Genomic DNA, 25,568 nt, shown 5'->3' with positions numbered 1-25,568 from the left:
TCTCGGAGGGCCCGGGAGCGGGCGGGGAGGAGCAGGGAAAGGAGGAGCAGGAGCAGGAGCAGGAGCGAGTGAAGCGGGAGCCGCAGCGGGAGGCGCTGCCATGGTGCTGCTGCTCGCGCGCCGCGCGCTCCTGGCGGGCCGCCAGCGGCTCCCCCGTCCCGCCGCCGCTGCCCACGGTGACCGCCGCCTCTCCCCTTTCCCTCCCGCTGCCCACGGTGACCGCCGCCTCTCCCCTTTCCCTCCCGCTGCCCACGGTGACCGCCGCCTCTCCCCTTTCCCTCCCGCTGCCCACGGTGACCGCCGCCTCTCCGCCCTTCCCTGCCGCTCCTCGCGGGGCTGCCCCGCTGATCCCCCTCTCTCCCTTCCTCTCCGCACAGCTCCGGCGGCAGCGCGGCTCTGCTCGGGCGCCGGGGGCGAGGCGGAGGCGGCCGGCGGGGACGGGGCGATGCTGCGGCACCTGGCGCGCAAGCTGCGGGCCAGCGGGCCGGTCACGGTGGCCGAGTACATGCGGGAGGCGCTCACCAACCCCGGGCAGGTGCGGCGGGGCCGGGCCGGGGCGGGGGGGCTGCGCCTCGGCCCCGCCGCTCACCGCGGCCCCGGGCCCTGTGCCCGCTTCCCCCTCGCAGGGCTACTACACGCGCCGAGGCGGCGTCGGCGAGAGCGGGGACTTCATCACCTCGCCTGAAATCAGTCAGGTGTTCGGAGAGGTAACGCGCTTCCTTGCTTCTTAAGTAATTTTTCTTCACTTTAACCCTGCGGGGCTGGCTGGGGTAGCAAAGGTGATTAAGGCACTGGAGCATCTCTCTTACAAGGAAAGGCTGAGGCAGCTGGGCCTGTTCAGCCTTGAGAAGAGACACTGAGAGGGAACCTCATCAATGTCTGTGAGTGTCTGCAGGGAGGAGCCAAGAGGATGTTTCCAGGCTCTGCTCAGTGCTGCCAAGCAGTAGGACAAGAGACAATGAGCACAAACTGATACACAGGAAGTTCCACCTGAACATGAGGAAGAACTTCTTTACTGTGTGGGTGACTGAGCACTGGCACTCAGATTGCTCAGCGAGGTTGTAGAGTCCCCCTCACTGGAGACATTCCAGAACCATCTGGATACAATCCTGAGCCATGTGCTCTAGGATGACCCTGCTTGAGCAGGGAGGTTGGTTCAGATGGTCCAATGTGGTCTCTTCCAGTTTGCATCCCAAGTGATTTCCAAGCCAGTGTTCAGATACCTTACCAATGTTAAAATACTTGAGTAGCAATGATAAGGTTCAAGTTATTTCCTAAAAGAAAAATTAGTTTTGAGGGAGGAAAGGGTGTTTTGTTTTTCTGAAAGTCCTTTCATGTGTATAGTCTGAAATACCATCTGTATTTAGTAACGCTTTACTTGCATACAGAACTTGCTTATAAATAAAAAGAATTATGGTGGTTTTCCAGTGTGAAAACTCTCCTTAAAAATAATCTCCAGAGTCTGGTCTAGCTCACTCTGGTTTGTGTATCACTTCAGTAGTGGAGAGTGGCTAAATCTTGTTCTCAATGACACTTTGGTAAATGCATTGTCAGGAAGAGCAGTTGTCCAGAGGCACCTGGGCAGTGACCTGCATTTGAGCCTTAAGTTCTTGCTCCAGCCAGAACAGTCACCACGTTTACTGATGGAAAGTTGCTTCTGCTAGGCTGACAGCAATCACCAGTTTTAATACTCAAAGAGAAGAGTGTGAAGTTATGTATCATAATTCTTCCTAACTTTAAAATATGGAGGCAGAATGTTGCCATGTTATCATAGTCAGTATCAGACAGAACGCAGGTATGATTTTCTACAAGGTCTGAAGTTATTGCTGTAACCCTCTGTGTTGTTTCTCTCTGACAGTTAATAGGAATATGGTATATTAGTGAATGGATGGCCATGGGCAAACCAAACACCTTCCAGCTGGTAGAGCTGGGCCCAGGGAGGGGCACCCTTACTGAGGATATATTGCGGGTACGTGAAAACTATTCATGTTCTTTGTTTCTGGCTTTATTCTATAGCTAAGGTGAAATCTGAAGGAATGATGTTTTGCTGTCAGGGTTTACTCTTCCCTAATAATCAGATCACTTCAGTCAGGTTGGCAGCTCAGACTCTAATTAGAATAGATGAGTTTCTGGGGCCAAGTCTCTCAGGTGGAAGTGGAACTGGAGCCAGCATGTGCATCTTGTGCAGATACACCTGTGACCTTCCAAACACCACTGGATAGAAGGGGAGGGCAGGAATATTCCATCTAAACTATTTCTGTGTACAAAAGTGTTATCCAAACTGAAAATCATCTAGGAATGAGTTGCTGTGTGTAACTGGGATGGAGACCTTAGTGCAAGGAACAGAAGAGGGTGAAGACAGTAACACAGGAGTGAAATTTTGTTAATTCCTTTGGGGATTTCAGGGTCTTGTTTCTTTTGAGTTAGCCCTTTGTGTTCAGTCATGCTTGCATGGCTTTCTTAAAATGCTGCTGATTTATAAACATTGCTAATGGGATTAAGCACCACTTAATAACTTTTATTCTATTTATATATGTTAGCAAAAATAATGAAATGTGGGATATCAAACACCTTTTAAAGGTGGCAGGGAAAACTGAACTATTTCTCTCCTAATGTTAAACCTTCTGCCGGTCTTAGAGGAGCTGCTACTATCTTCCAGATTAGCACTTTGTGCTGTTGCCCTTGCTGCCTTGTAATGTGTGCTGGGTTTTGCCAACGTTAGAAGGGCAGCAGCTTTTATTAAAGTTCATGAAGAAATTCCCACTTCCTATTAAAGGAGCAAAATGCAGTCTCTTTCACCGAGATTGTTTTGTTAGTGAAAGCCAACTAAATCCTTTATCTCAACTGTAAATAATGAGAAGAAAGATTAATACTTAAACCTTTAATGTACACAGCACAAGACTTTGCCTAATAGAACTCATCTGCCTTTATAGGTCTTCAAGCAGCTCGCCTCTGTTCTTAGTAAATGTGATGTCTCTGTTCATCTGGTAGAAGTGAGCCCCAAACTCAGCGAGATCCAAGCAGTGATGCTGACAGGAGGGAAGGTGCAGCCGAACCCTGAGGACAAGTCTGCTTACATGGAAGGCATTACCAAGACTGGAATTCCCATTTTTTGGTACAGAGACATTCAAGATGTGCCATCAGGTAAGGAGCTTGAATACCTTGTTAAAGGGATGGTGCCCTTCCTTCACTGACAGCTTTTGATAGCAGAGGCCATCTCTGCTAACCTTCATACTGGACAGAAAAGTGGTTATATACGTATTTGTTCTTACTTGAGTGAGTCTGAGGCAGGATCTTGGCTCCTTTTCACCACTGCTACCTATTTTGCCTTCCTTCATTTGGATGTAGCTACCCAATTTCGTATATTCTGACTTTTTCTTTTCATGGGAAACCATTGACTGGTTTTGTCTGAATCTCCTTTCACAAGATAGTGATCTAAAAGTTCATGGACTGGAAGCTAGAGCTAGCTGTAGAAATGCTGTCTTTGATATATCCAAGCTGGAAGTAATTATAATTTTTTCACAACCACATTAACTAGCATAATCCATTAAAAATAATTAAAATTAAAATGTTTTTAACTGGAAGCTGCTCTGGAAGCATTAATAATTAAATGCTTTTTTTTTTTTTACCTTCCCACAGGTTACAGCTTTTACCTAGCACACGAGTTCTTTGATGCCCTGCCAATACATAAGTTTCAGGTATAGCAAGATTATTATTGTAATTGTGACCATCTGCTTAAACACCTTTTCTCTTTGAGGAAGAAAAGAATTAAGGTGTCAAACTAGATACATGCACTGGCTCTGGTGATAAAACAATTCTAACTGAATGTGGACAAATGAGGCTTAATACAGCTGATAACTGTAAAATTAGTAATTGTTCTTGAATGAAAAAAGTTGAAGAAAGCTAAGGATTTCTTTCTGCTGAGATAAAAAAACCCCAAAACCTTGACAGTTATTTCTTATGCTACATTAATGCAGCTTTTAATTTGCAGCTGGTTTTCTGTAACACTCCTAACAAAACACTGAAGGGCTTTCACTTGAATAGTAATGAGAGTAGCAAAATAGAGGCTAGTTATGATTCAGAAGAAGCTAATTAGTTTATGAAAATCACCGGTAGAATGAAGTCTTTTATTTTGGTAAGTTAAATGTTGCACTGTCAATAGAAGAGGCAGCATTTTTCTTCAGAGCACTATTCATTCCTTTTAAATACAATTAAAATCTGTATTTGTTGGCTCTGCAAATGAGACTCCACCACAAGCTTTTTCTAAGGCAGTTACTGGAATTAAATAGGAATGAGTAACAGTTATTAATAATGTCTTGTGTTCTTAAAACATTTGTGAAAAGGCTTGACATACTAGTTCAATCAAGTAAACAAGATACTGTGGTATCTGTTAGAGTGTAAAACAAGTGCTTTGTGCTTGTTAAACAGAGAACAGAGAAAGGCTGGCGTGAGGTGTTGGTTGATATTGATCCAGAAGTTCCTGACCGGCTGCGGTTTGTCCTGTCACCATCCAGGACCCCTGCAACACAAAACTTTATTCAGGTGAGGTTTTGCCTACCAGAGCTCGTCCTTACACCTCTACTGACTCCTTCAAGTACATTTACTGCTTCTCAGTTATTCTGACAGCAAGAGGAGGGTGCTCAGTGCATAAATGAATAAAGCTTAAAATTTCCACAAGCATTTAGCTTTGTATGCTGTGAAACTACAGCACAGAAATTACCACATATATCATAACAGGAGCTTGAAAGCACACAAAATGTTTCAGAGAGCAAACTGAGGCAGCAAGTTACAGGCAGCTCTGCACTGCGTGTGTTGCATCACCATCTCAAGAGTGGCCCTGCCACAGCCAGGCTCTCAGCCTGCTGCAGGGTGCTCAGCCTGCTGCCTGCTTCTGTGCCAGGCTGACCTTTAATGGAATGTGGCTGTGATTGGTTTCTTCCTGAATTTCACTGGACACTCAAAGCTATAAAATTAAGTTCTGGAGATTAACCCCAGCTACAGAGTTTCACTCAGGAAGGTCTCTCTGAAGGGTGTAAGGTAAAGTGCTATTTTCATTTCACTACACGTTATTGAAGAGATGACTGAAATCCAGTGCTCAGAAAATACTAATTGAAAATGACTGATAGCAAAAAGTAGCTCAAGCTAGTATAGGTAGCCTAGAGTGCACCCCCTGTGCCTGCATGTCCCAACAAAGCAACGGCCCCAAGACATCAAGCGTGAGGGATATTTGCCCTGTGCTTGTCTAATACAGATGTTCTGGTCTTTGAACTCTGCACTAGCCAGAAGAAAGAAGAGATCACGTGGAAGTGTGTCCTGAGGCTGGTGTCATTGTTCAGAGGCTTGCCTCTCGGATAGAGAAGGATGGTGGGGCTGCTCTTGTTGCAGATTATGGCCACGATGGAACCAAAACTGACACTTTCCGGGTAAGGCATTTGCCCTGTAGCAATTAGCCAAAATACTGTTACATTTGATCATTAGGCTCTTGTAAGATAAAGTAGTGGACATAATAGCAAAAACTGTATTGCTGCAATCATGAAACTGAGTAATTCTTATTCAGTCAGTACCCAGAAGGATTTCTGCCAGATGGAAAGGGTAATCTGAGCTCTTGCTACATTTACCTCAAATTTTCCATGTATAATTTTGCTATTCTCATCCTCAAACACACAACTTAGTTTTTGCTGACCCCAGCTCTGATGGCTGGACCACAGCTGAGTGTAATCTTCCAATTTAATTTTCAGGGTTTCCGGAATCACAAACTGCACGACGTGCTGAGTGATCCAGGCACAGCAGACCTGACAGCAGATGTTGATTTCAGCTATCTTCGAAAGATGGCCCAGGGAAGAGCAGCTACCTTAGGCCCCATAAAACAGCGGGAGTTTCTAAAGAACATGGGCATTGACCTCCGATTGCAGGTATGAGAGCATTCACAGGTACAGCAATTCTCCCCATCCACCAGCAATACTCTTATGCAGCAAAAGAGCTTTTGTAAAAACCTTTTATCTTAAAATGAGTTGGTCAAAATAACATATAGGTGTGAGATCAGAAAATTGCTTCTGCTAGATATAAGTTACTCCGGATCCCTGAAAGTAAACTGATCATATTATCTTTAGGAGCATTATTGCAAAAGTGACATCCATGTATGGGCTGTGGACCACCACCAGTGATCTCACCGGTTCTACCAACCATCATGGCACTGTTAGATTAAGTGGAAAGGATGTAAGAAGGGATTGCAGGTATGCAGGAATTTACAGGAAAGCAGGAAGGGCTATAACCTGCATTCTTTTTTTTTCCCAGATGCTCTTGCAGAACTCAGGTGACACTGCAACTCGTGAGCAGTTACTTCACAGCTATGATATGCTGATGAATCCAGAGAAGATGGGGGACTGCTTTAACTTTTTTGCCCTGCTGCCCCACCAGAGACTTGTACATCCCGACAAGAAAGATAAATCAAAGTCGCCTTTACCACCTGTTGCTGGATTTAATGAACTGTTACTAAAGTAATTTCAAATACTATCTCAAGGTGTGTGATGACTGTTTTCAAAGTCTGGGGCAGTACACTAACCCTCTTGCTTGACCTCTTCAGAAGCAGTATGAGTGGAAAGAAAATACTGCACATACAGAAACCAGCACACACAGAGCAGAGAATGAACAATGGTTTTGGGGGGGGCGGTCTTAGAGCTGAGTGAAATATTTACTAGTGAAATCAAAACTTGTCAGTAACTAACAGATGCACTAAGGAGTTTTTAAATGTATTCAAACTTTGGTACCTGGATAAAATCAAGATGCCTTGCTATCTTTGAAGATATTTTTATAAAGCAAATAGCAAGAGGATGCCTGTAAAAGGAGTTCCTGCCAGCAGAATTTCCAAAGCAGGACATATCTAATGACAAATCCACAAACAAGGAAGCATAGAATCATTTACTCCTAAGGACATTTGATAGGAGAGATAATTCATGTAAATAAACAGAACTATTCTGATAGGGAAATAAATTTTATTTTCAAGCTTATCAGAGGATATTTACAAACAATGGGATGTATAAAAATATAAAAGTACTTGACAGTGTCATCTTGAGGCTATAAATTTTACATGAGCTTTTTTCTAGCATCACCATAGCACTATTGCTTGAATGAATGCAACTTAATTCATCTAGGGGTAAGGGTATTAAACACTGTAACCTACTGCTGTCAAAGTTGGCAGTAAAGGTAGAAAAAGAGGGAATGAAAAACTCAGCTATTTTTACTACTCTACTAAGTTTACTCATAATGTATGTCTCATTTTTTTGGTTTTTTGACTACTAGCTGCTTGTGGCTTCTATTGTCTGGCCCCGTAAGTCTGCATGTATGATCAGGCAATCTCCTCCAAAGGCTAACAGCATTATTTTTATTTTAATACAACTTGAAGAATAAATAGCTCATATAATATTTTGAAGCAGAGCAGACTTCATGGGGAGAGACAAAAGCCAGGCCTTCTACATGTCCTTCCTCTATTCCTGTTGTGCTTTTTCAAGTGACTGAGCTGCTTTATTTCCTCCCTTAAAACAACACAAACAAAAAAAACACAGGTAAACCTGAAGTGACAGCTCAAGTATAAAATCTGAAGTTTAAAACCAAACTGTATCTACATTATTTCAGTTAGGATGGAATATAACAATGGCTTCACTGAAATTTGGTCACTTGAGCAGTGGAAGTTGAAAAACAGCACTACTTCCCTTGCCATGAGTGGGCAAATAGCAAACTACCAATGTCAGAGGTAATTGCTCTGGTTTCAAAGATGAAAAACAGTGCCTCTCTGAAGAATCACTCCTGAAACTCTCCCTTAACAAGGTAAAGAATCCAGAGCTCAGCCTTTGCCAGTGCAGACACCTACAAAATGCAGTGGCAGATAAATTAAGGACAATGGGAAAAGAAAAGGTGGGTTAAAGACTCAAACCTACCTGTGGGCACATCCTTCTGCAGCTGCCACTGACTCCACTGCCAGGTCATTGCTACTGCCAGCAGCTGCCAGCCCTGAACTAGCCATGGACCATTTTAAGTATATCTAACAACTTAGGTCTGCTCACCTGTTTCCTTACCTAAATAACAACAGTAGAGAAAAATACTTATCTACGCACAAAAAAGAACATCTTTGTAGGAGAGAGGAGATACTCCAAAAACTAACTGCATTTGGCAGTTCAAGCCTGTATCAGTATTTTAGAAATATTTCCATCTAAGCTCCAGTTAAGCAGCTTGGCACATCAGGGATGTATACAGCTATCTAGCAGCCTCCAGCAGCACAACACTGCTATCCGCCAAAAAGGGGATTTCACCCTTTTCATTTTTTAAAAAAGGACCCAAAAAACCCTCTTCCATTTGCATTTAGCATTCATGGCCTCAGAGTTCTTTGAAATACCATGAACTTGAACTGTCCAAGGGAATCATTTCCAAAAACACTGCTGATTCCGTGCTATTATGCCACAAGTCCCATTAGTGGTTGGGAATCCTTCAACTGAGGCATCTGCATATTAAAAAAACTGATTGAGGAGTTGGTTTTGGACTCTTCGTTTAACTCAAACAGTGCTGAGCACAGTAAAGAGGACAGGAGGGGCTGCAGTTTAAGGTGGGAAGGCAAAGTCCTTTCTCCTGCAATCCAGCTGCCCTGGCAGAAGCAACAGGTGATGTGGTATCCACTGTTACTCCTAGGTTTTGAGCAGAGTTAACATAGAAGCTAGCAGGCTACAAACTACTCCTGATTTAAGTCCCGGGAACCTTAAAAAAATTAGAAAAATTTTTAAATCTTATTACTCAAAATGACAGAAGAAAGCTGCATGTATTTTTCCCTGGTTTTCCACATCCTTCTGCTAGAAGCTGGTCTTCCAGAGTGAAAGGATATGCTACATCAAGTCTTACTTGTGTAGTCTTAAGGCAAAATGCCTTTGGTGTGTATCAATGACATGCCAGCCTTGCACAGCAGCGCACTGTTGTGGCTTATTGCTTTTTTTCAACACACAAAGGACTAGCACAGCTTTGATTGTCATCTCCTTAGATTGTCAGCCAGCATTTCAAGAGGAATGTAAGAAGTTATGGGGTGTTTTTTTTTTTGGTATCTGGAAAAAGTTCAGTTAGGGCAAAGACATACATATTTAACAGCAGCAAATTATTCCTTCATCTATGAAGCTGCATTCAACTAAACCACCACGTTTTGCTTTAGCCAAGGTATTCTGTACTGATTTCTTTATAGAGTCTCTTCACCATCCACAGTTTAAGAAATGGGAGATGTATCTAATAAAAAAAACAGTCCTCTATGGCCTAGTAAATAGGGATTAGAAAACTATTACAAAACTCTTACTGCATAGGCTATGAAAAAACCAAAAATCCTTGAAAAACACAACCATTCAGTCTCTACATACTACACCTCAGTAATGGCTTTGTAGCCACGCATCTTGGTGAAATGTTACCCAACAGGGCTTATCCCACTGTCCAGTAACTACTCATAGTTAAAGCCAGGGATGGAGAAAAGCTTGTCAGACGACAGTCTAATTCCATGGCAATGCAGGATCGTCTGGGGCTTTGCACACCAAACTAAGTGTACAGCATTTGGAAACGGCAATAGCTGTTCCAAAACTTATCTTCAGTTTCTGCCTGGAGTATCCTTCATTGCTGCAATTTAGCAAAATGAACAGATCAAGGGTCTTCCTCCATGTCATCTGGATTAGGAGCCATAATGAAGTGCTGGGGGTACTCGAGGTTGTGTTCATAAGCGTGTTCTTTCCAGCGTGCATCGTCGCTCTCGTGGGTAATGTAACGCTCACCAATGCGGGTTTCAAATTCTCTAAGGTCAAGCCAAGTCTGATAATCCTAAAGAGTAAAAGAGATTTAAGGAAGCAGTTTTAAGAAACAGCAGCACTACATTCCCACAGATAAATTCTGCAGTTTGTCTCTACTTTTAGTATAAATAGCCACAAGACATAACCAACAAGATCTCTTTTTGCTTTTCCTTTTTTTTTTTAACAGAAAACCAAACCCCAAACACCTTCCTACAAAATGCCCCAAACACTGTCCACAAAGAATACTTCAAAATTAAATAGGCTACTATCTAAGGTTGTCAAAGCAGCATATAAATTCCACTCCAAACAAATCTGTCCTAAAGTAACTACAAGTTACAGCACAGACCAGGCTGTGTGTCCAACTTCAGCACTGAACAGTGTTTGTCTCCATCACAGCCCACAGCTGGGGGAAGCCAGAAGAGTAAACCCATGTTGTTGTCAGACAGAAATGAAAAGACAGGACAGACAGTAAGAAAAATGTCCCTTGAGGAAAGAAGCCATTAACAGATGGGCAAAATCCTGGAGCACATCCAATGTAAAGCTAAAACCAGAAAAGCTCATGAATGCTTGTTAACAGAATGTGATAGCTGCACTTCTCAGAAGCCTCTGAAGGATTTCAGCCAAAAAAATTATTCACCCATTATAAACACAGTGAAAAAGGCAGATGGGTTTACCTGTAGCCATGGATGACTAAGGGATTTGTCAACACTGAAACGTTTTCTCATCTTCACTTGAAGCAAATTGTTTATTAAATCAATGGCTGAAAAAGAAGAATAAAAATCACGTTGTTTAAATACTAACCACCTCTATCATCATTCACATGCTGCAGTAGAAATGAATTTTTTATATGTGAGTGTATCCTACACTGAACTACCTTGAATTTTTTATTTAGCTTTGCTTATGTTACATGACGCTACAAAACAGGTATGGGGTAACTTCCCCTTACTTCTGATGGAAACACTAAAAGCTTTACTATGTTATTCATTACTCTTTTCCCCTACTGATTTCAGTGATTTTCAGAAGTGCCTAAAAAGCATGAGCATAATCCTGTGTTCCACAATGATGTGGGTACTTCCACTGTTGTATACATTTGTATGTGTTGTGCCACATCTACCCGTGTGTTAATCATGCACACATTACTACTATCAAAGCTGGCACTGGAGAGCTCTAGAGATCAGCCTTGTAAACTTCTAGATTGCTCAGACCTGACATTTAACTCCATACTTCCTAATGTACAAAACTAAAATTCCAGGTTCAACTTTGACCTGTTTCTGTGATTACAGTTTGGATAATATATCTCAGCATTCAACAAATACCCACACATGAATTAACCCTCCTTTGGGAATTTTGGGAAGAATCAGGTTACTCATCATGCATGAAACTCATCTGTCATGCTAAATCTCCTGACTTCCCTGCCCTGAAAATGATCTAAAGCATTACATTTCACAATTTATCTTCCACAAATATATTTAGCTCATATTCATCCACTTTGGCATAGTCTACCAAACTCAAACTATCAATAATTCTCACACTCCTTTCTAAATGAACCTTGAGGTTTAAGCATTTGAATTCATTACCTACATACACAAACATTCTAATAGAGAAAATTCATTTCTTTACCTTCGCTAGAAATTTCCTTCCAAGGATTTGGTGGGTACATAAACGCTGCATTTTGAATCTGATCATTGATATCCTCATCTTCATTGAACGGGAATGTTCCACTGAGGCTCACATAGACAATAACTCCTACTGACCACATGTCTAGGGAGCGGTTGTAGCCTTTGCTCCTCAGCACTTCAGGGGCAAGGTAGGCAGGAGTCCCCACCACAGAGCGCCGGAAAGACTTCTCTCCGATGATGCGTGCAAAGCCAAAATCACACAGCTTCACCTGCAAAAGGAGCACATTTTAAACTGAGAAATCTCTGTGTGACTTCACACCCTTTCTGCCATCACTTCAACATTGCATGTATGAAAACAGACACAAAACCCCATGTAAGTCACTCGTGTTGCTGGTTTTGCAGCATGCAGATCAGCCATCTGATCTGGCCTTACACGGCCTCAGGGTCTGAGGCAGTTTGTGTATTACAGGGCCTCAAGTGTGCATGTAAGGACAAAAGATTTTGATTCCAAAACCAACTCATTTTCAGAGGTGAATCCTCACTCTCACAAGGCATGGAACCAAAGTTAAAAACGCACATGAATCCCAGCCAAATCCCATTCCTCTTAATCATATTCCAGAAGCTGGAGGCTTCAGCTACACAGAAATCAAACCCTGAGTTTTAGCCTGAACTCAGACCCAGCCAGCTCTTGACAGAACCTCCAGACAAAAAGCATCAACAACTTGCACATGCACTGATGCTCAAATCTTCCTGGTTCTGCAACAGTTCCTTAACTTGAACACAGAAGGCACTTGTGGAGATAAAAGGATCCAGATCAAGTCCAACACTTAACCCCAAGTCAATAAGCCCTCCTCAGGGTATATGAGAGAGAAATGTACTAAAGGTATTTATTGGGGGAAGGGAAAAAAAAGAAACAACTATAATACATGCAGTTCAAGTAATTCTAGAGTAAGTCAGTTGAAAATCCCACAAGAGGTCGCTTTTTAAGCTGCAGTGTTGATATTGCTTTAAAACAGCCCAATGAATAAGTAATGAAAAGTATCATTTAATCTTCACTCACTTGAGGAAATGGTTCTGCTGATGCTAGTAGTACATTTTCTGGTTTTAGATCACAGTGCACAATATTCTTGAAGTGTAAATTCCTCAAGGCAACAAGTATCTACCAGACAAAAGAACATTTTCAGAACATATTCAAGCAGATCAGAAGTATCAAAAGACACACACTAACCAATACAGCAATTTTTATGAACATAGTCCTCAAGAACTAACCCACATATATTATGCAACTACTATTTTTTCCACCTTATCAAGATTTGAAACATCAGGTTATGTCCTGGGAAAAAAGGGCCAAAAATTAACTTAATTAACATTCAAACTTCTTTTCTTGTTTATTCAACTTTCATTACATGTGCAGCTCTCTGTGCTGTCTCTTTTAAATAACAACATAGAAAAACTCTTTTCCAAACTCTCTCATCACAAACCCCAAACCTAGCCTTTCCTCTCAAAGCAGAGGAACTGAATGCTCACCTGAGTGACCATGAACTTAGTTATTCGTTCTGGAAGTCGACTTTTCTCACTGGAAAGAATCATTTCTAGCATATCTCCATGGAGTTTTTCCATCACAACAAAGACCCGTTCTGGGGTTTCAAACATACATTCCAGGTTCACAATCCCAGGGTGATGCAAATTCTAAAATAAAGTAGCACAGGTACATCACTAAAATAAAACAGTATGAAATATCCTGAATTACACTGAAATGTTGCACCAGAAATAAAAAAACACCTAAGTGGACAGTTAGAGGCTTAAAAAAAAAGGGCAAGAAACTAGCTTGAAACAAATGTCAACCCAAGAAACAGGCCAACTACTAAGGACAATTTGTTTAATACAAATTAGCTGTAATCATTAATTTTACAGATGATGCATGTTCTGTACTCCAGCTACCAAGTATAATACTCAAAGACTGAGGAGCCAGTAGTGAAAAATAGCAGAAAATAATATGAGGGAGACAACATGGAGCCAAATACATGTCTTCAGTGGATCCCTTACAGGGAATAGATATCATCCCCAAGTTAACTTTACCAAGCACTCAGGAATTCCTGCTCTTACAAGATTTCCTCTTACAAAAGTACTCAAAAATCACAGAACTAAATTAAAAAATCTATTTAGAGCCCTTATACACAATACAAAATCTCACTAATTGTTTATTTAGAACAAAATTCCAATGTGATTAAAAAACACTTATATACCTGGAGAATGGCTACTTCATTACGAAGCTGACTTTCCTGTTTAGTTGGAAACCTCATCTTGTCAATGACTTTGATAGCCACATCTCTTCCAGTCTTCCTATGTTTTCCTAAACAGAAAGTCAATGTCAGCCATCGAGAGGTAGGAGCAATTCATAGCTATAAAACATGACAGCAGAAATTCCTTTTTGGGGAAACAAGTATATTGTGTCAAGTGTACAATATTATATTCAGAATTGCAAATGGTATGGGAATAAAAGAAGTGATCAGCCTCCACAGAAATTCTGTAGATTAAATTTAAGCCAGTTACCACTCTGCTGTCAGGTACACACATTAACCTTTAGATGTACTGGGTGAAGTTTTAGCTTGTGCAAGGGACTTGCACATGAGCAAATATTAACTACTCCACAGAATACTGCATTTCTTCTATAAAAATAACAACAATTCAAGGTCAAAGTGAAAACAGATCTACAAACCCACTCCAGTGGATTCACAGGCTCCACGTGCACAGGAAATTGCACACATAATACTCTATGGGAACATGAGAGTAATTACGTGCCCTGAAGAACAGCAACACATTTAACACCCAGGGCAGTCTGCTGGGATCAAAAAGCTCTAAAAGACTGTAGTAAGAAAAACACCATGCTGACAGCACCACATACTATTTCTTCCTGCAAGCTGCACCAACCACCTGAGAAGCATTCTGCAATATACAGAGAGGCTGTGTCCAGGGCCAAGTGAGGAGCTTCTTCACAGCTGCTGAACTGAGTTCTTTCAGTCACATCAGAGAGGCTAATGGGATCACACACTGCAAGATCTTGGTAATCTAAGACATTGAACACTAAACTACTACAGAATAGGAAATCTGCACCAAAGTGTCCTTATCTGCTCAGCGAAGGGTCTGGAAGCCATTTCAGCAAAAGGCACAACACACACAGCTACAGTGGAAGTGGCACAGAGGGTTCAAGAAGCCCTGCTATGGGGAGCCCAGCTACGTCTCAGCAGCTACCAGCCAGCCTTCCCTGGTGCTCCATGGTCAGCACTGGTGGCCAGGGCTTAGACAGGGCACAGGAAGTGCTCCACAGGCTGCTCTGCCAAGCAGCTACTGCACCTCCCCTCAACATCATCATGAATAAAAGGCTTATCTCCACCGGATGAAGGAAATTATATTGAAATGTGGCAGAAATACAATCAGTTACAAACTAGATGCAAAACGCAGGCGATAAATGCTAGATTGCTAAAGAATGTAAAGAACACCGACCCTTCTACCAAAACACCTAACTACAGAAGCCAGACTACAGCTAAGAATTGTCCATAAAGAGTAACAGAAAAGCAGCTTGAAAATTCCTTTTGTTAAGCAAAACACAACCAGCCAGTTTTCAGTATAAGTTTTACATCAGTAAGAAAATGTCAAGAATGTGTTTTTTCTGTCTCCCTTTTTCAGATCTTTTGGACTAATCAAAATAGGAAAAGAAGAGGTAAACTGTTCTTACTGATCTGCAGGAGTTTGATAGCTATATCCTATAACTTCTGATTTGCAATTTTGGAAATGTTTTTCAAGAATAGAGAAAAAAAACCAAAACAACCAATCACCAAAACCCAGATAAAAAAATACCAAAACACACCCCACAACAATGAAAGCAACTTAATTTTACCATGAATTGTTACCATTGTTTCAGTAAGACTACACAGATGAGGATAAGCCACTATTAGAAAGTTACCAGATGTAGTCTCTCCAAACACCAGCAGCAATTCAGCAGTGTGCAGAGCCAGCAAAACCATAGTCTTTCATATTGTCTTTTCATACTCCTTCAGCTTGTGATTTTACATTAAGAAATGTGCATATCCTATATATTTGAAGGCCTCATTCAGTAAAAAAATTATTATAATGAAAGCTTTTTGCAAGTATTTATGCTTACAAGCATTTATAGGCATGGAATCATGCAAAATACCAAGCTGAGATTTATCTACAATGCAATTTAGGAAAAATAAAATCCAACCATTAAAATGAGCGTCTGCATTTTTGCATTTCTACTCACAAGAGCAGGAGCACACTTTGATTCACAATATGCTTTAAGAAATACAGAGGGGACAAAAAACCTGACATCTTTCAAAAGTGATGTAAAACCAGACCAAACTGCATTTCCACCAAGCAATTTAGAAGTAATAAACTATCTAACTACACAGCACACAGAAAAATCATAGCCACAATACTTCCTGACTAGAAAGAAAACATGACGGAAGCAGAAAGATTACCACTTTTAGAGCATTACTTATGACTTTTTCTTTCTTTCCAGATTTATGGTCTGTGGTTTTCTCAACACTTGAGATATAACACGAGATTAACAAAAAGAGAGAGAGATAGAAACAGAATTCATATGTATTTCTAGTATTTCTTCTATTTTTATGATTACATATTAAAAACAAGTTATATGCTGCAACAGAGGGTTTTAAAAACTAGATGGTAACACTGGACTTGAAACCTAGGACTAAGACTCTTGACAAAGAAAACCTCTTTCTACTTTGCCCTGCTGACAGAAATTTGTTTGCATAAAATATGTCAATGATATGTTTGCATCCATACTGCCAAAACATAAACTATGTGTTTTTCTAATTGTTTTTGGCCCCATCTTTTAGGTATCATTCAAAACAGGTATAACTGACAGCAAATATATGACTTCTAATACTGTATAACAGAAACAACAGTGTTAGAATTTGCAACTTTTAAAAAATCATTTAATAAGGCCAAATTGGATTACTTTGTATTTAACTGTGGTCAAAATGCAATGCATATTCTAAACTGATTATGATGCCAATGCAAAACTGTAAATGAAAAAATTTAATTGCAAGAAATACTGCACATAGAAGTGCAAAGACACGCAGCAAAGTAATCCAAACAAAGCTTTTAACAAAATAAACTTCACCTAGATATTCTAGATACAGCTAATTAAATATGAAAAGGATAATTTTATCAAGCAGACATTCTACCTTAATAAATGCATAATGGAACATAATGCAATTTACCTCCATATACAATACCAAACTGACCCGAACCCAGCACTTCATCGGCAAATATTTGGTACACAGAGCTGATATCCTAATACATGAAAAAAAGAAATCACAAATATCAGGAGTCATTAAGATGTTCAGGACTGCATTAGTTATTACTGGCTCAGCTGTATTAACATTTGGCATTAATCAAACTCTGTAAAAGGTACCATCATCACACTGAATGGAGTAGGAAAACACAACAAACTTTTCCTGAAGAGGATCCACTGAGCTGCACCATAAGCAGGGATACACATCCATAAAAACTAACAAGCATGACAGGTAAGTAGGCTACTTCCTGCATGTAACATGGATTTCTTTACCTACAGTGCTCTGGTTTTGCTTTCCCATACAGATACTGCTACTACCAATTACTTTGCAATACTCAGATAAATAAATATCAATATAATACAATGCACATGACTCACCACATTCTCCTGGACCTGGCAATTTGAAACAGAGATGCTTAGAGACAACTCTTCTGCAATAAAGAAGATAAAGCCAAGTAAGTAAACAGAAAGCACAGATTTTTTTTCTACTTAGAAGCAGGGAAAAAATGAAAATCAACAAAAACCCTTTAATGACTTCTAACTCAGTACTGGTGAAATGATTTTTACTGTTGTTTTGCAGAAAATTCATACTCTGGAACTCACTAAATAAATAACACTGTGAGTTCTGCTGGGATTATTTGCCTTTTATTGTCCTATCCCTGATTACAAAAATAGTAGAACAACACAAGTGTGTACACAACAGACAGCTGGAGGAGCAAAAGCAATAACAATTGTATCAGAGTTCATTAAAGGAATAATGATTTCTGGTAGCAGTAAAGAAAAATACAGGCAAGAGGACCAGGCAGATCTCTCCTAGTTGAATGTGGTTGCTTATCTTCTGTGGCACCAAGATATGTAGAATTAATGCGTAAGAAAAGGAAACAAATCAAAGAAAGCAAGTAACAGAAGAACAGATAATTAAAAAAAGCAATAAAGCCCATAATATGTATTTTTTTAAATCTTTGTTTCATGGATAAATGACAGAAGCATATCAATCCTTCAAATATAAGGGCACATTCAGGAAGTGTAATTTCCAAGTAAAAGTACCCTATAAAGAATTGGAATTCTTCAGCCTGCAGCAGACATGGACATCAATTTTTCCTTACAGGAATAACATTGATGCATGGGCAAGAGCAGATACACCAAGGAAAGCAGAAAATACCCTTTCTCCTTTGACTTCCAAGACCAACGCAAAGCATCTCAGACTAATGGATATCTATCACTTGTTGTTGGGATCTCTCTCTCTGGAGACATTCCATGCCCACCTGGACATGTTCCTGAGTAATCTGCTCTGCATGACTTGTCAGTGGGGTTGGACTGGATGATCTCCAGAGGTCACTTCCAACCCTAATAATTCTGTGATATTAACCTAAGTTTAAAAAAAAAAAAATTCATCTACAAGGTAGATAGAAAACACACTATTGATTTACCAGCACTTTGAAAAGAGCCTTTATCACCCTAAAAAGGGCCTTGCACTTTAAAAACACAGTTTTAGACAACAAAGATGTCTGATTTGATTTATGCTATCTGTGCTTTATCTCAAAGAAGGAATTTACAGAGACAAGATAGGAACAAATGCTAATTCTCAAAGACACTCTGAATTCAGCATCTGAAATACGAACTCCAATTAAAGTCTTACATATGCCTACTGATTATTGGCTATAGTCAAGTCTGTACTGAAGTAACCATACAGAACACAAGGTAAAACAAGGAAGAAGTCAGACAAAAAATCCCAAAGGTCAACAAAAACTGCAGCAAGTTAACTAGAAAATGAAGTTGCAGTTTTGGAAAGTGTTTAAAAGAACACACTGAACCATTCTCCACAGATGGCTACAGAATACAAAATACCTCATAGGTAAAGTCTGAGTTACTCCTTCCGAATAAAGCAATTTTTCTACTGTCTGAAATGCACAAGAGTAAGGGCTGACAAGGATTCACTTCTGAAGAAATGAGTAATGCCACAATTCAATACATAATCTACACCAGGTAAACAGCTTACTTGCTCTCCATTTTAGCTCAGAAACACCCAACAAAGAAACACCACACCCCAAACACCAGGCACAGGGTTACAAAAAATTCTTTGCCATAGGTCAGACTTGAAGATCATCCTCATTTTTAACTACCTCTGGCCAGAATGTGGTGTAAAATAACTAGATAGTGTCTCGTGGACACTTTGACACTACAACTACCCTGCTGCTGCAAGTATTTCAATCACTAGCAATGGCTCCCTCCTCCTTTTGGTCTTTTCACTTAAAAGCACATTTTTGAGACTTTGGGGACTTTTGTTTTAACTAAAATCTAATTATCTTAAAGGCTCTTGAGATACATTTCATGATTCACAAAGTGTAGGAAGAAGAGAGATGAACAGACATTTTTTGGCCTTCTGAGAGTATAAAAGAACTAAATACACATATAAATAACTAAATATATATGCAATGTGAATGTATTTATTTAGTTATGTATATTAGAAATATCTAATCTATGCTCCCTTTTTACATCCATGTGTGCGTTCTCAGTGCTCCTACAATAAAACTCTGCATTTTGCATTCATATTGTAGATCTGATTCTCCACTACTGTCTGCCACAACAGATTAAAGGATTTGCCCACCCTCCACGTGACCTCCTGAGGGTCACGTTTTAGAGACTTGTGGAAAATTACAGATCCAATTCAGTGGATAATCAACAGGCAGTACTTCACTCTAAATAAGCACTTTTCCAAAAGGAATCACTAGCATCAGCAGCTTCAGCATATGAACAACAGAGCCTTCTCTGCCTGCTTACTGTGATCTTTTCCTTGTCCTGCAGCAGTGCAGACACTAGCTTGAGGAGTGACTGGCATCAAGGCCTGGCGAATGGCTTTCTCCCAGCCCTGAGCTACGTCAAGTCCAACTCCGGAGGCAGCAAGAACTGGACTGTGATGACTGCTGCCATTGTTCTCGCCAACAAAGTACACCATCGTGTCAGTGATGATCTCAAAACAGTAGGGGTTGCTGCCCTGCACCACGTTTGAAAAATCTCGAGGCTGAGTCACCTGAAGAATTTCTGAAAGTGGAATCTCCTAAAGAAAGATATTAAAGATTAAAAAAATGAAAACGCACATAATATTTTAATATACTAACACTCATAAGTTCAAGCGTTGCAAAGAAACCAAATCAAATATATCAAAAAAACAAAACCAAAACACCAAGCTTCATAACTAAAGTCAAACTGCACATGACCATTGCCTACCCAGTTTTCTGAATTACTATACACAAGACTAGAGAGACTTTCAGGCCCATCACAGTTCTCTCTATACAACTGTTATTTTCTACTCAGACTACATTTATATTCATTATGAGACACACCCCACTGCATGTGTAAATGATGCACAAGGATAGAATGACCATTTTCCCCTTGCAGTTTATACAGCTTAGGCAGAGAAGAGCATGACAGGGGGAAAAGTGAAACAGTAATATTAAAGAGAGGATGCAGTTATACAAGCTAATCAAAAAGCTCCACTTTGTGCATCTCAATCATTCGGGTAAAGATTCTTTTTCATACAGATATTATCCTCTGCCTGGTCAGTTTAAGACCATGGCACAAGAGTATTACACAACAGATCTGAAGGAAGAAATGATTTCAAGTTCACACTAGCTGGAGGAGGACATTTCACATCCATGGGAAGGTGTGCAGGTGCATGTCACTTGCAAGAGTAGTGAACAAGCAGGTGAACACCAGGCTGGCATTAAGGGGATAAGAGACAGCAGCTGATCGAGATGAAGAGCAAATAGATGTAAAAGGCAAGAACTGTGAATGACTCTAACAGCAAAGACAAACAATCAGATCTATGCCGTTAAAACAAGGGATGCAAAGGGGCAAGTCAAAGGACTAAAAGCAGTGACATAACGGAGCAACAAGCAAGGAACATATTTTACCAGCTGTGTTTTGAATGCACAGGGCAATACAAGTATCAGAGAGGTCTGAGAAGAGACTGCATTGGTCAAGATAGGGATGAAAAGGATCTGGGCAAGTTTAGCTGGGTGTACAGAGAAAAGGCTTGATCTTAGAGATGTTACAAAGGAAGAGGCTGCGAGATTTGGACCCCCACCTAAAGGCACAAGACAAGAAAGGGAAAAGTCCTGTTTACACATTCAAATGCATTTTCTGAATATTCCACCACCAAACACAACACTACATTAAGAATACACTAAGCTTCATTTATGTAAACACCAGGCTACACAGTAAATTTTCCTGTAAATCTTCCTTGAAACCTTCAGTTGCACAGTAAAGAGTAATGTAATTTGAGGAACCTTGAAATAAAACACATGAGCATGCAAACTTCCAGTCACTAGTCAGAGAACACAAAAATCAAAACTTCATTCAACTGGTGGCCAAAGAAATTCTTTGGTAATTGTAAGGAAAGCTTAATATGCCAGGTAATTCAGGAAAACAGTACATGCAAAATATAAGGAGAGACATACTCAAAGGAGTTAGAGCAGGAGCTGCAAGCAACTTCTCAGAGTTAGTCTTGGTCCTTCTCACTTACAGGCTTTGGGCAACAATTAACCTGGTCAAAGTTTTAATTAAAAAAGAGATGGGAAAATGGAGATAATACTTAAACTGCTCAGAAGTAGATTTCAGATCTATAAAGCACTGAAAAAATCAAGTGAAACATAATTATTACTCATCATTAATTACCTTGTAATACTTTGTTCCAGATTCATTTTGAAATAGTGTGAGGCATTTGCTATCCAGTCTCCAGTAATGTCTTTTTCTCTAAAAAATGCACAGTACAATTACATAAGGAATAAATCTCTGATATGGCTTTCGTTATCTCATTATTTAAATAAGAAATACTTTAAATTACTATGATAATCATTCAATATTAATCTACAGTTGAATCTTAGACCACAGAAATAAAAAAACAAACTGTCAGAATAAAGACTTAATTTAAGAAGAAGCTTGAAAATTATTTCCACAAACCAGCAGAAATACCACTTACCTTACAGTAATGGCAGTGACAACAGGAGTTACCTCATATAGGAAAAAACAGTTACTAGACAGCCTTTACTCCAGGTGCATGGGCTCACAAATTCTGAATTTTAATTTAGTAACAACTGTGGGAGGAATGCTTCCTCCTTCTGTGCCCTTATACCAACCCTGCAAGGGTTCAAGCCCTGAGCAAGCCCAATAAGCCCTTAATTCTTTTGTCAATACAGAATCTAGGTGGTCAAAAGCACACAGTGGCAAAACAGACACATTATGAGATTGAAATGGAAAAAATACCTTGTGGGGGAATACAAAAAAGACGACAGACTAAATAGCCATTTGCTGGATGTATCCACCAACAAGAAATCTTCTCCACCAAAAAGTAACAGGGATTAACTGTTGCACATAACTGTCTTGTAATTTAAGCAAAAGAATATTCCTCAAAACAAAGCTTTTAGAAAGCTAAAAGATGGCTATATGAATCTAAGATAATTTGCTTGCACCATATTCATGTAGTTAGAAACCCACTTGCATTTTTCTGTGACAAAAGATCCAAGACCCTTAACTCTAATTTAGGATGACAAAGTTTGAAATATCATTGTATTTATATTTTATAAACTTTGTCTTATTAAAAGGAAAGCTTTTTTTCCCCCCATATTTAAGCAGATCATAAATCACTTCAGTTGGAGGAAGCTAAGACTCCTATAGGAGTTAGACAAAGAAAGCTAGATCATGAGTGGATTTAACCAAAAGGAATTCCTAGAGAGCACTGGGACAATGAATGAAACAAAAAAGGGTAAACCCATCCTTGGGAATTATATGCTCTTAATTAAATCATGAAACAGGAAAGACTTTGGAGGAGAGGAATTAAGGAACAGGCTGGTAACTTACTCAGGGATTCAAAATCTGCCCCGTGCCCTGCTCTGGGAAAGGACGGGACAAGGGTCAGAAAAAGAACAGAGATGATGACACAGAAGCTTCTCACTATAAAGGGTGAAATATCTTGTTATCCAGGGAGCAAAAGAAGCATACAGATCCTGCTGTTCAAATTAATCTGTCTGGAACTGATAGGAAGCCCAGTTCTTTCAGGAATAGGAAACAGTCTGACATCGCTGAGAACGGAACGGTCAAGGGAAATAGCCGATGTTGTAATGCCCAATACGGAAGTCTCCTCCCATTAGGAAACAGGGAGATCTTGCTTGGCTGGAGGTACCTTGCTTTGGGTCAGAATACTCCATTTGAATAGCCTTTTTCAGTTGATGTCATTGAGGTAGCAGCCCAACTGACAGATGAAGAAAACCAAACTAATCTAAGGTGTATCATCAGATCACTGTTCTAAGGGGAGGTTCAAAAAAAGTCCACAGAAAAACATACTGGTTTGTACTGGTAGTTTAAATCAGAGCTGAATATGAAGTCTGCCCTGCCCTGCCCTGCCCTGAAGCTCTGCCAGAACTATTCACCTTGATCTGCTACCTGGCCTTAGTTTTTCCAGAGCCAGCTGATGATAATTGTGACTTTTATGTAGTCTTGGCTGTAACCACATGTAAAATATGCTAGATATTTACTTTGGATTGTCATAAATACATCTAGGTATTAGAAAACTGTTCCTTAAAGAAATGGTTTTTAACATAGTTTCAGAAAGACCATTTATAGCAGTCAGTTTAGCTGACAATCACAAAAAGTGAAATATCATGGTAACCTGAGCTGACTATTTTCACCCCTCAGCTTGATTCCAGCAGAACTTAAATAACTTTGCTTCTCTAAATTCCTGAAGTCTTCAATCAGATGCCACAGAGATAAAGAATGCAAAAGTATTTCTGCTGCCTTTCATGGACAGTCCCAATAGGTCATAATGCTCTCCATGAGATCTGGGAACTTCCTAACTTCATCCTTTTCATTCACCTACCAAAAAAGCAGGAGAATTTACTTCCTCTCATCAGACAATGCTAAGGAACCCTGCCATTTTGCCTTGTCTTTCTCCTCAATATGCAAAATCAAGCAGCTTACCTACTCAATTAAGAGATCATTATTGGTAGCACTGGCAACAAACAACACAGTCTTTTTGGAGGATGCTCACATACCCAAGGACATACAGCCAAGCCACAACTCTTAGAGTGAATTGCTAGAGGAATTAAGGGCTTCTATAGCTACACATAACTATTTACAAACACCTAGATCATTAGAATAATACTGTCAACCATTTCAGTACAATGATTTCCACCTTTTCATGTAGTAGAATAAAAAAAGAGATGCAAGTGTTTAGTTCAAGCTCTAAAGAGAAAGAAGACAAGCAAATTACTCCAAGTTATCTTCTCAGGAAAGCTGAAATACCACACATGCAATTCATTTGAGACAACGCAGAGATGCTTTTCCTTCTTAAAGGGGAGAAGGAAAAGTACTGCTCAATAACCACACAAAGAATTTTGAATCAATTCCATTTTCTCCCTTGAACCAGATTTCTTTATAATGAACATCACAGCTAAGTTCTTTCAAATGATACTGTAAATCAGAATATCTAAACCAGAAATAAAATACTCTAGAGAAATAAACTAAAATAACTGACCAGGTTGTCTCTACTAGTATAGTGGACCATCCATCCTTCTTTCACCATCGTACTGCTCTTCCTCTTTGTGTGTTTGATTGACTGTACAACTCGCATGAGAGGAATATTATTGCTTGTTGAAGGACTAAAAAGAAGATATAACAGTTTAATATGTAACAATACGTTAAAATGTTAATTTAACAATATGTTAAAATACAACAGTACTGCAAATACACTTGTTTTACACATTTAGGCCCTAATTTTCAGGAACAGAGACCACTTCTTCCCATACAGATTTAGGTGATGGATGACATTGATAAGGTATGTAATCTCCTACTAGCTCTCCTAGGGCAAGCATTGCAGTACTTAAATTACTCTATGGAGCAGAGAAGAAACACACTGGAGTGAGGATGCCTATAGAAATCATCTTCTCTCAAAACAATTTGCTGAGACTGCTGGTCTTTTATGCTATTTTACACCATAGAAATAGAATTAACACCAGCATAACTATTATTTCCTCTTGTCTATGTAAGTTGATTATGCTGCTTAATATTGTCACTAATGAAGGTCCCTTTCCAAGCATACTTTCATTTATGAAAATATAAACAGGGGTGTGTTAATTCAAATCCCAACTGCACTAGAAAATTCTATCCATGCTTAGGTGTATTAATTGTCCTGCAGACAAGGATTTGATAATCTCTAACATTCTGAGAGAGTCATTAATTAAACATACAGGTTTCAACAGCATTGAAGATGAAGCCAACGACCGAGGTGCCTGCCTAGCTCCAGAGGTCTACATGTGGCACTAACAGACATACTTGTAAACACACAACATCATGAAGTAGTTTCAAAACAAAAAATATAAGTATGCTTTAATGTGGCACACATTTATGCTATAGAACTGGCTACAGGATGCTGTCATGCCAAAAACCTGAATTGCTTCAAATCTGATTAGAAATAAATGGAAAAATCCAACTTAGAGGTAAATGTTACTTCCCACACAGGGGATCCTTGAGCTATAAACCACTGAAAGTAGGGAGGTAACATTATATGCTCTCCCTCACCAATTTGCTATTAAGCCCTGAGCTACAGTGACCTTTAGCTTGACCAAACACAACTGCACTCATTTTATTAAGAATTACTAAGACAATCAGACTGACACTACTCAGAAAAATACAGAAAATAAAAAGATCAATTTTGATTTAAGGAACTATGTTAACAGTTATTGGATAAAAGACTTCAGAAAAATCATGTTCAAGGTAAATAAAGCAAACTATTGCCTAACATGCATATAG

At 39.8% G+C, this 25,568-nt stretch overlaps 2 protein-coding genes across 6 annotated transcripts in view; one reads left to right on the top strand and one right to left on the bottom strand.

The window, feature by feature from the left end:
* The first annotated feature begins 5 nt into the window (after positions 1-5).
* Positions 6-6,513, top strand: NDUFAF7 (NADH:ubiquinone oxidoreductase complex assembly factor 7). Of its 3 annotated transcripts, none has more exons than XM_085055212.1 (10): positions 6-293; positions 378-535; positions 627-707; positions 1,859-1,969; positions 2,934-3,144; positions 3,640-3,698; positions 4,429-4,542; positions 5,280-5,423; positions 5,739-5,912; positions 6,295-6,513. In XM_085055212.1, the coding sequence occupies exons 1-10, from the start codon at positions 101-103 to the stop codon at positions 6,499-6,501; spliced, it is 1,452 nt and encodes a 483-aa protein (XP_084911338.1). In that variant the 5' UTR covers positions 6-100; the 3' UTR covers positions 6,502-6,513. The 3 variants fall into 3 exon arrangements, with proteins under 3 accessions (XP_084911338.1, XP_084911340.1, XP_084911339.1); XM_085055214.1 differs by having other exon boundaries at positions 7-176; XM_085055213.1 differs by having other exon boundaries at positions 7-215.
* Positions 6,514-6,972: 459 nt separating this feature from the next.
* The window catches only part of PRKD3 (protein kinase D3), a 42,696-nt gene continuing 24,100 nt past the window's right edge, over positions 6,973-25,568 (bottom strand). For all 3 annotated transcript variants that reach the window (XM_085055209.1, XM_085055211.1, XM_085055210.1), the window contains 11 exons: positions 24,295-24,418; positions 21,441-21,518; positions 19,545-19,821; positions 17,142-17,194; positions 16,690-16,762; positions 13,669-13,775; positions 12,950-13,111; positions 12,483-12,581; positions 11,424-11,691; positions 10,478-10,563; positions 6,973-9,834 (listed from right to left, as the gene is read on the bottom strand). In XM_085055209.1, coding sequence (XP_084911335.1) covers positions 9,661-9,834; positions 10,478-10,563; positions 11,424-11,691; positions 12,483-12,581; positions 12,950-13,111; positions 13,669-13,775; positions 16,690-16,762; positions 17,142-17,194; positions 19,545-19,821; positions 21,441-21,518; positions 24,295-24,418 — 1,501 coding nt within the window. In that variant the 3' untranslated portion in view covers positions 6,973-9,660. The remainder of the gene's footprint in view (positions 9,835-10,477; positions 10,564-11,423; positions 11,692-12,482; positions 12,582-12,949; positions 13,112-13,668; positions 13,776-16,689; positions 16,763-17,141; positions 17,195-19,544; positions 19,822-21,440; positions 21,519-24,294; positions 24,419-25,568) is intronic.

The sequence above is a fragment of the Lichenostomus cassidix genome, chromosome 3, assembly GCF_008360975.1.
Source record: "Lichenostomus cassidix isolate B80296 chromosome 3, HeHo_3.0, whole genome shotgun sequence".
NCBI classification, from domain to species: domain Eukaryota; kingdom Metazoa; phylum Chordata; class Aves; order Passeriformes; family Meliphagidae; genus Lichenostomus; species Lichenostomus cassidix.
The sequence above is the reverse complement of the archived record's forward strand: the minus strand, read 5'-3'. Positions and strand labels throughout refer to the sequence as shown.

Bases quoted from the DNA above. Each gene is read 5' to 3' on its own strand.
- NDUFAF7 (XM_085055212.1), top strand. From the start codon at position 101: ATGGTGCTGCTGCTCGCGCGCCGCGCGCTCCTGGCGGGCCGCCAGCGG. The intron at 4,543-5,279 runs GTGAGGTTTTGC...ACTCTGCACTAG, and splicing joins CAACACAAAACTTTATTCAG to CCAGAAGAAAGAAGAGATCA. The intron at 5,424-5,738 runs GTAAGGCATTTG...TTTAATTTTCAG, and splicing joins CCAAAACTGACACTTTCCGG to GGTTTCCGGAATCACAAACT.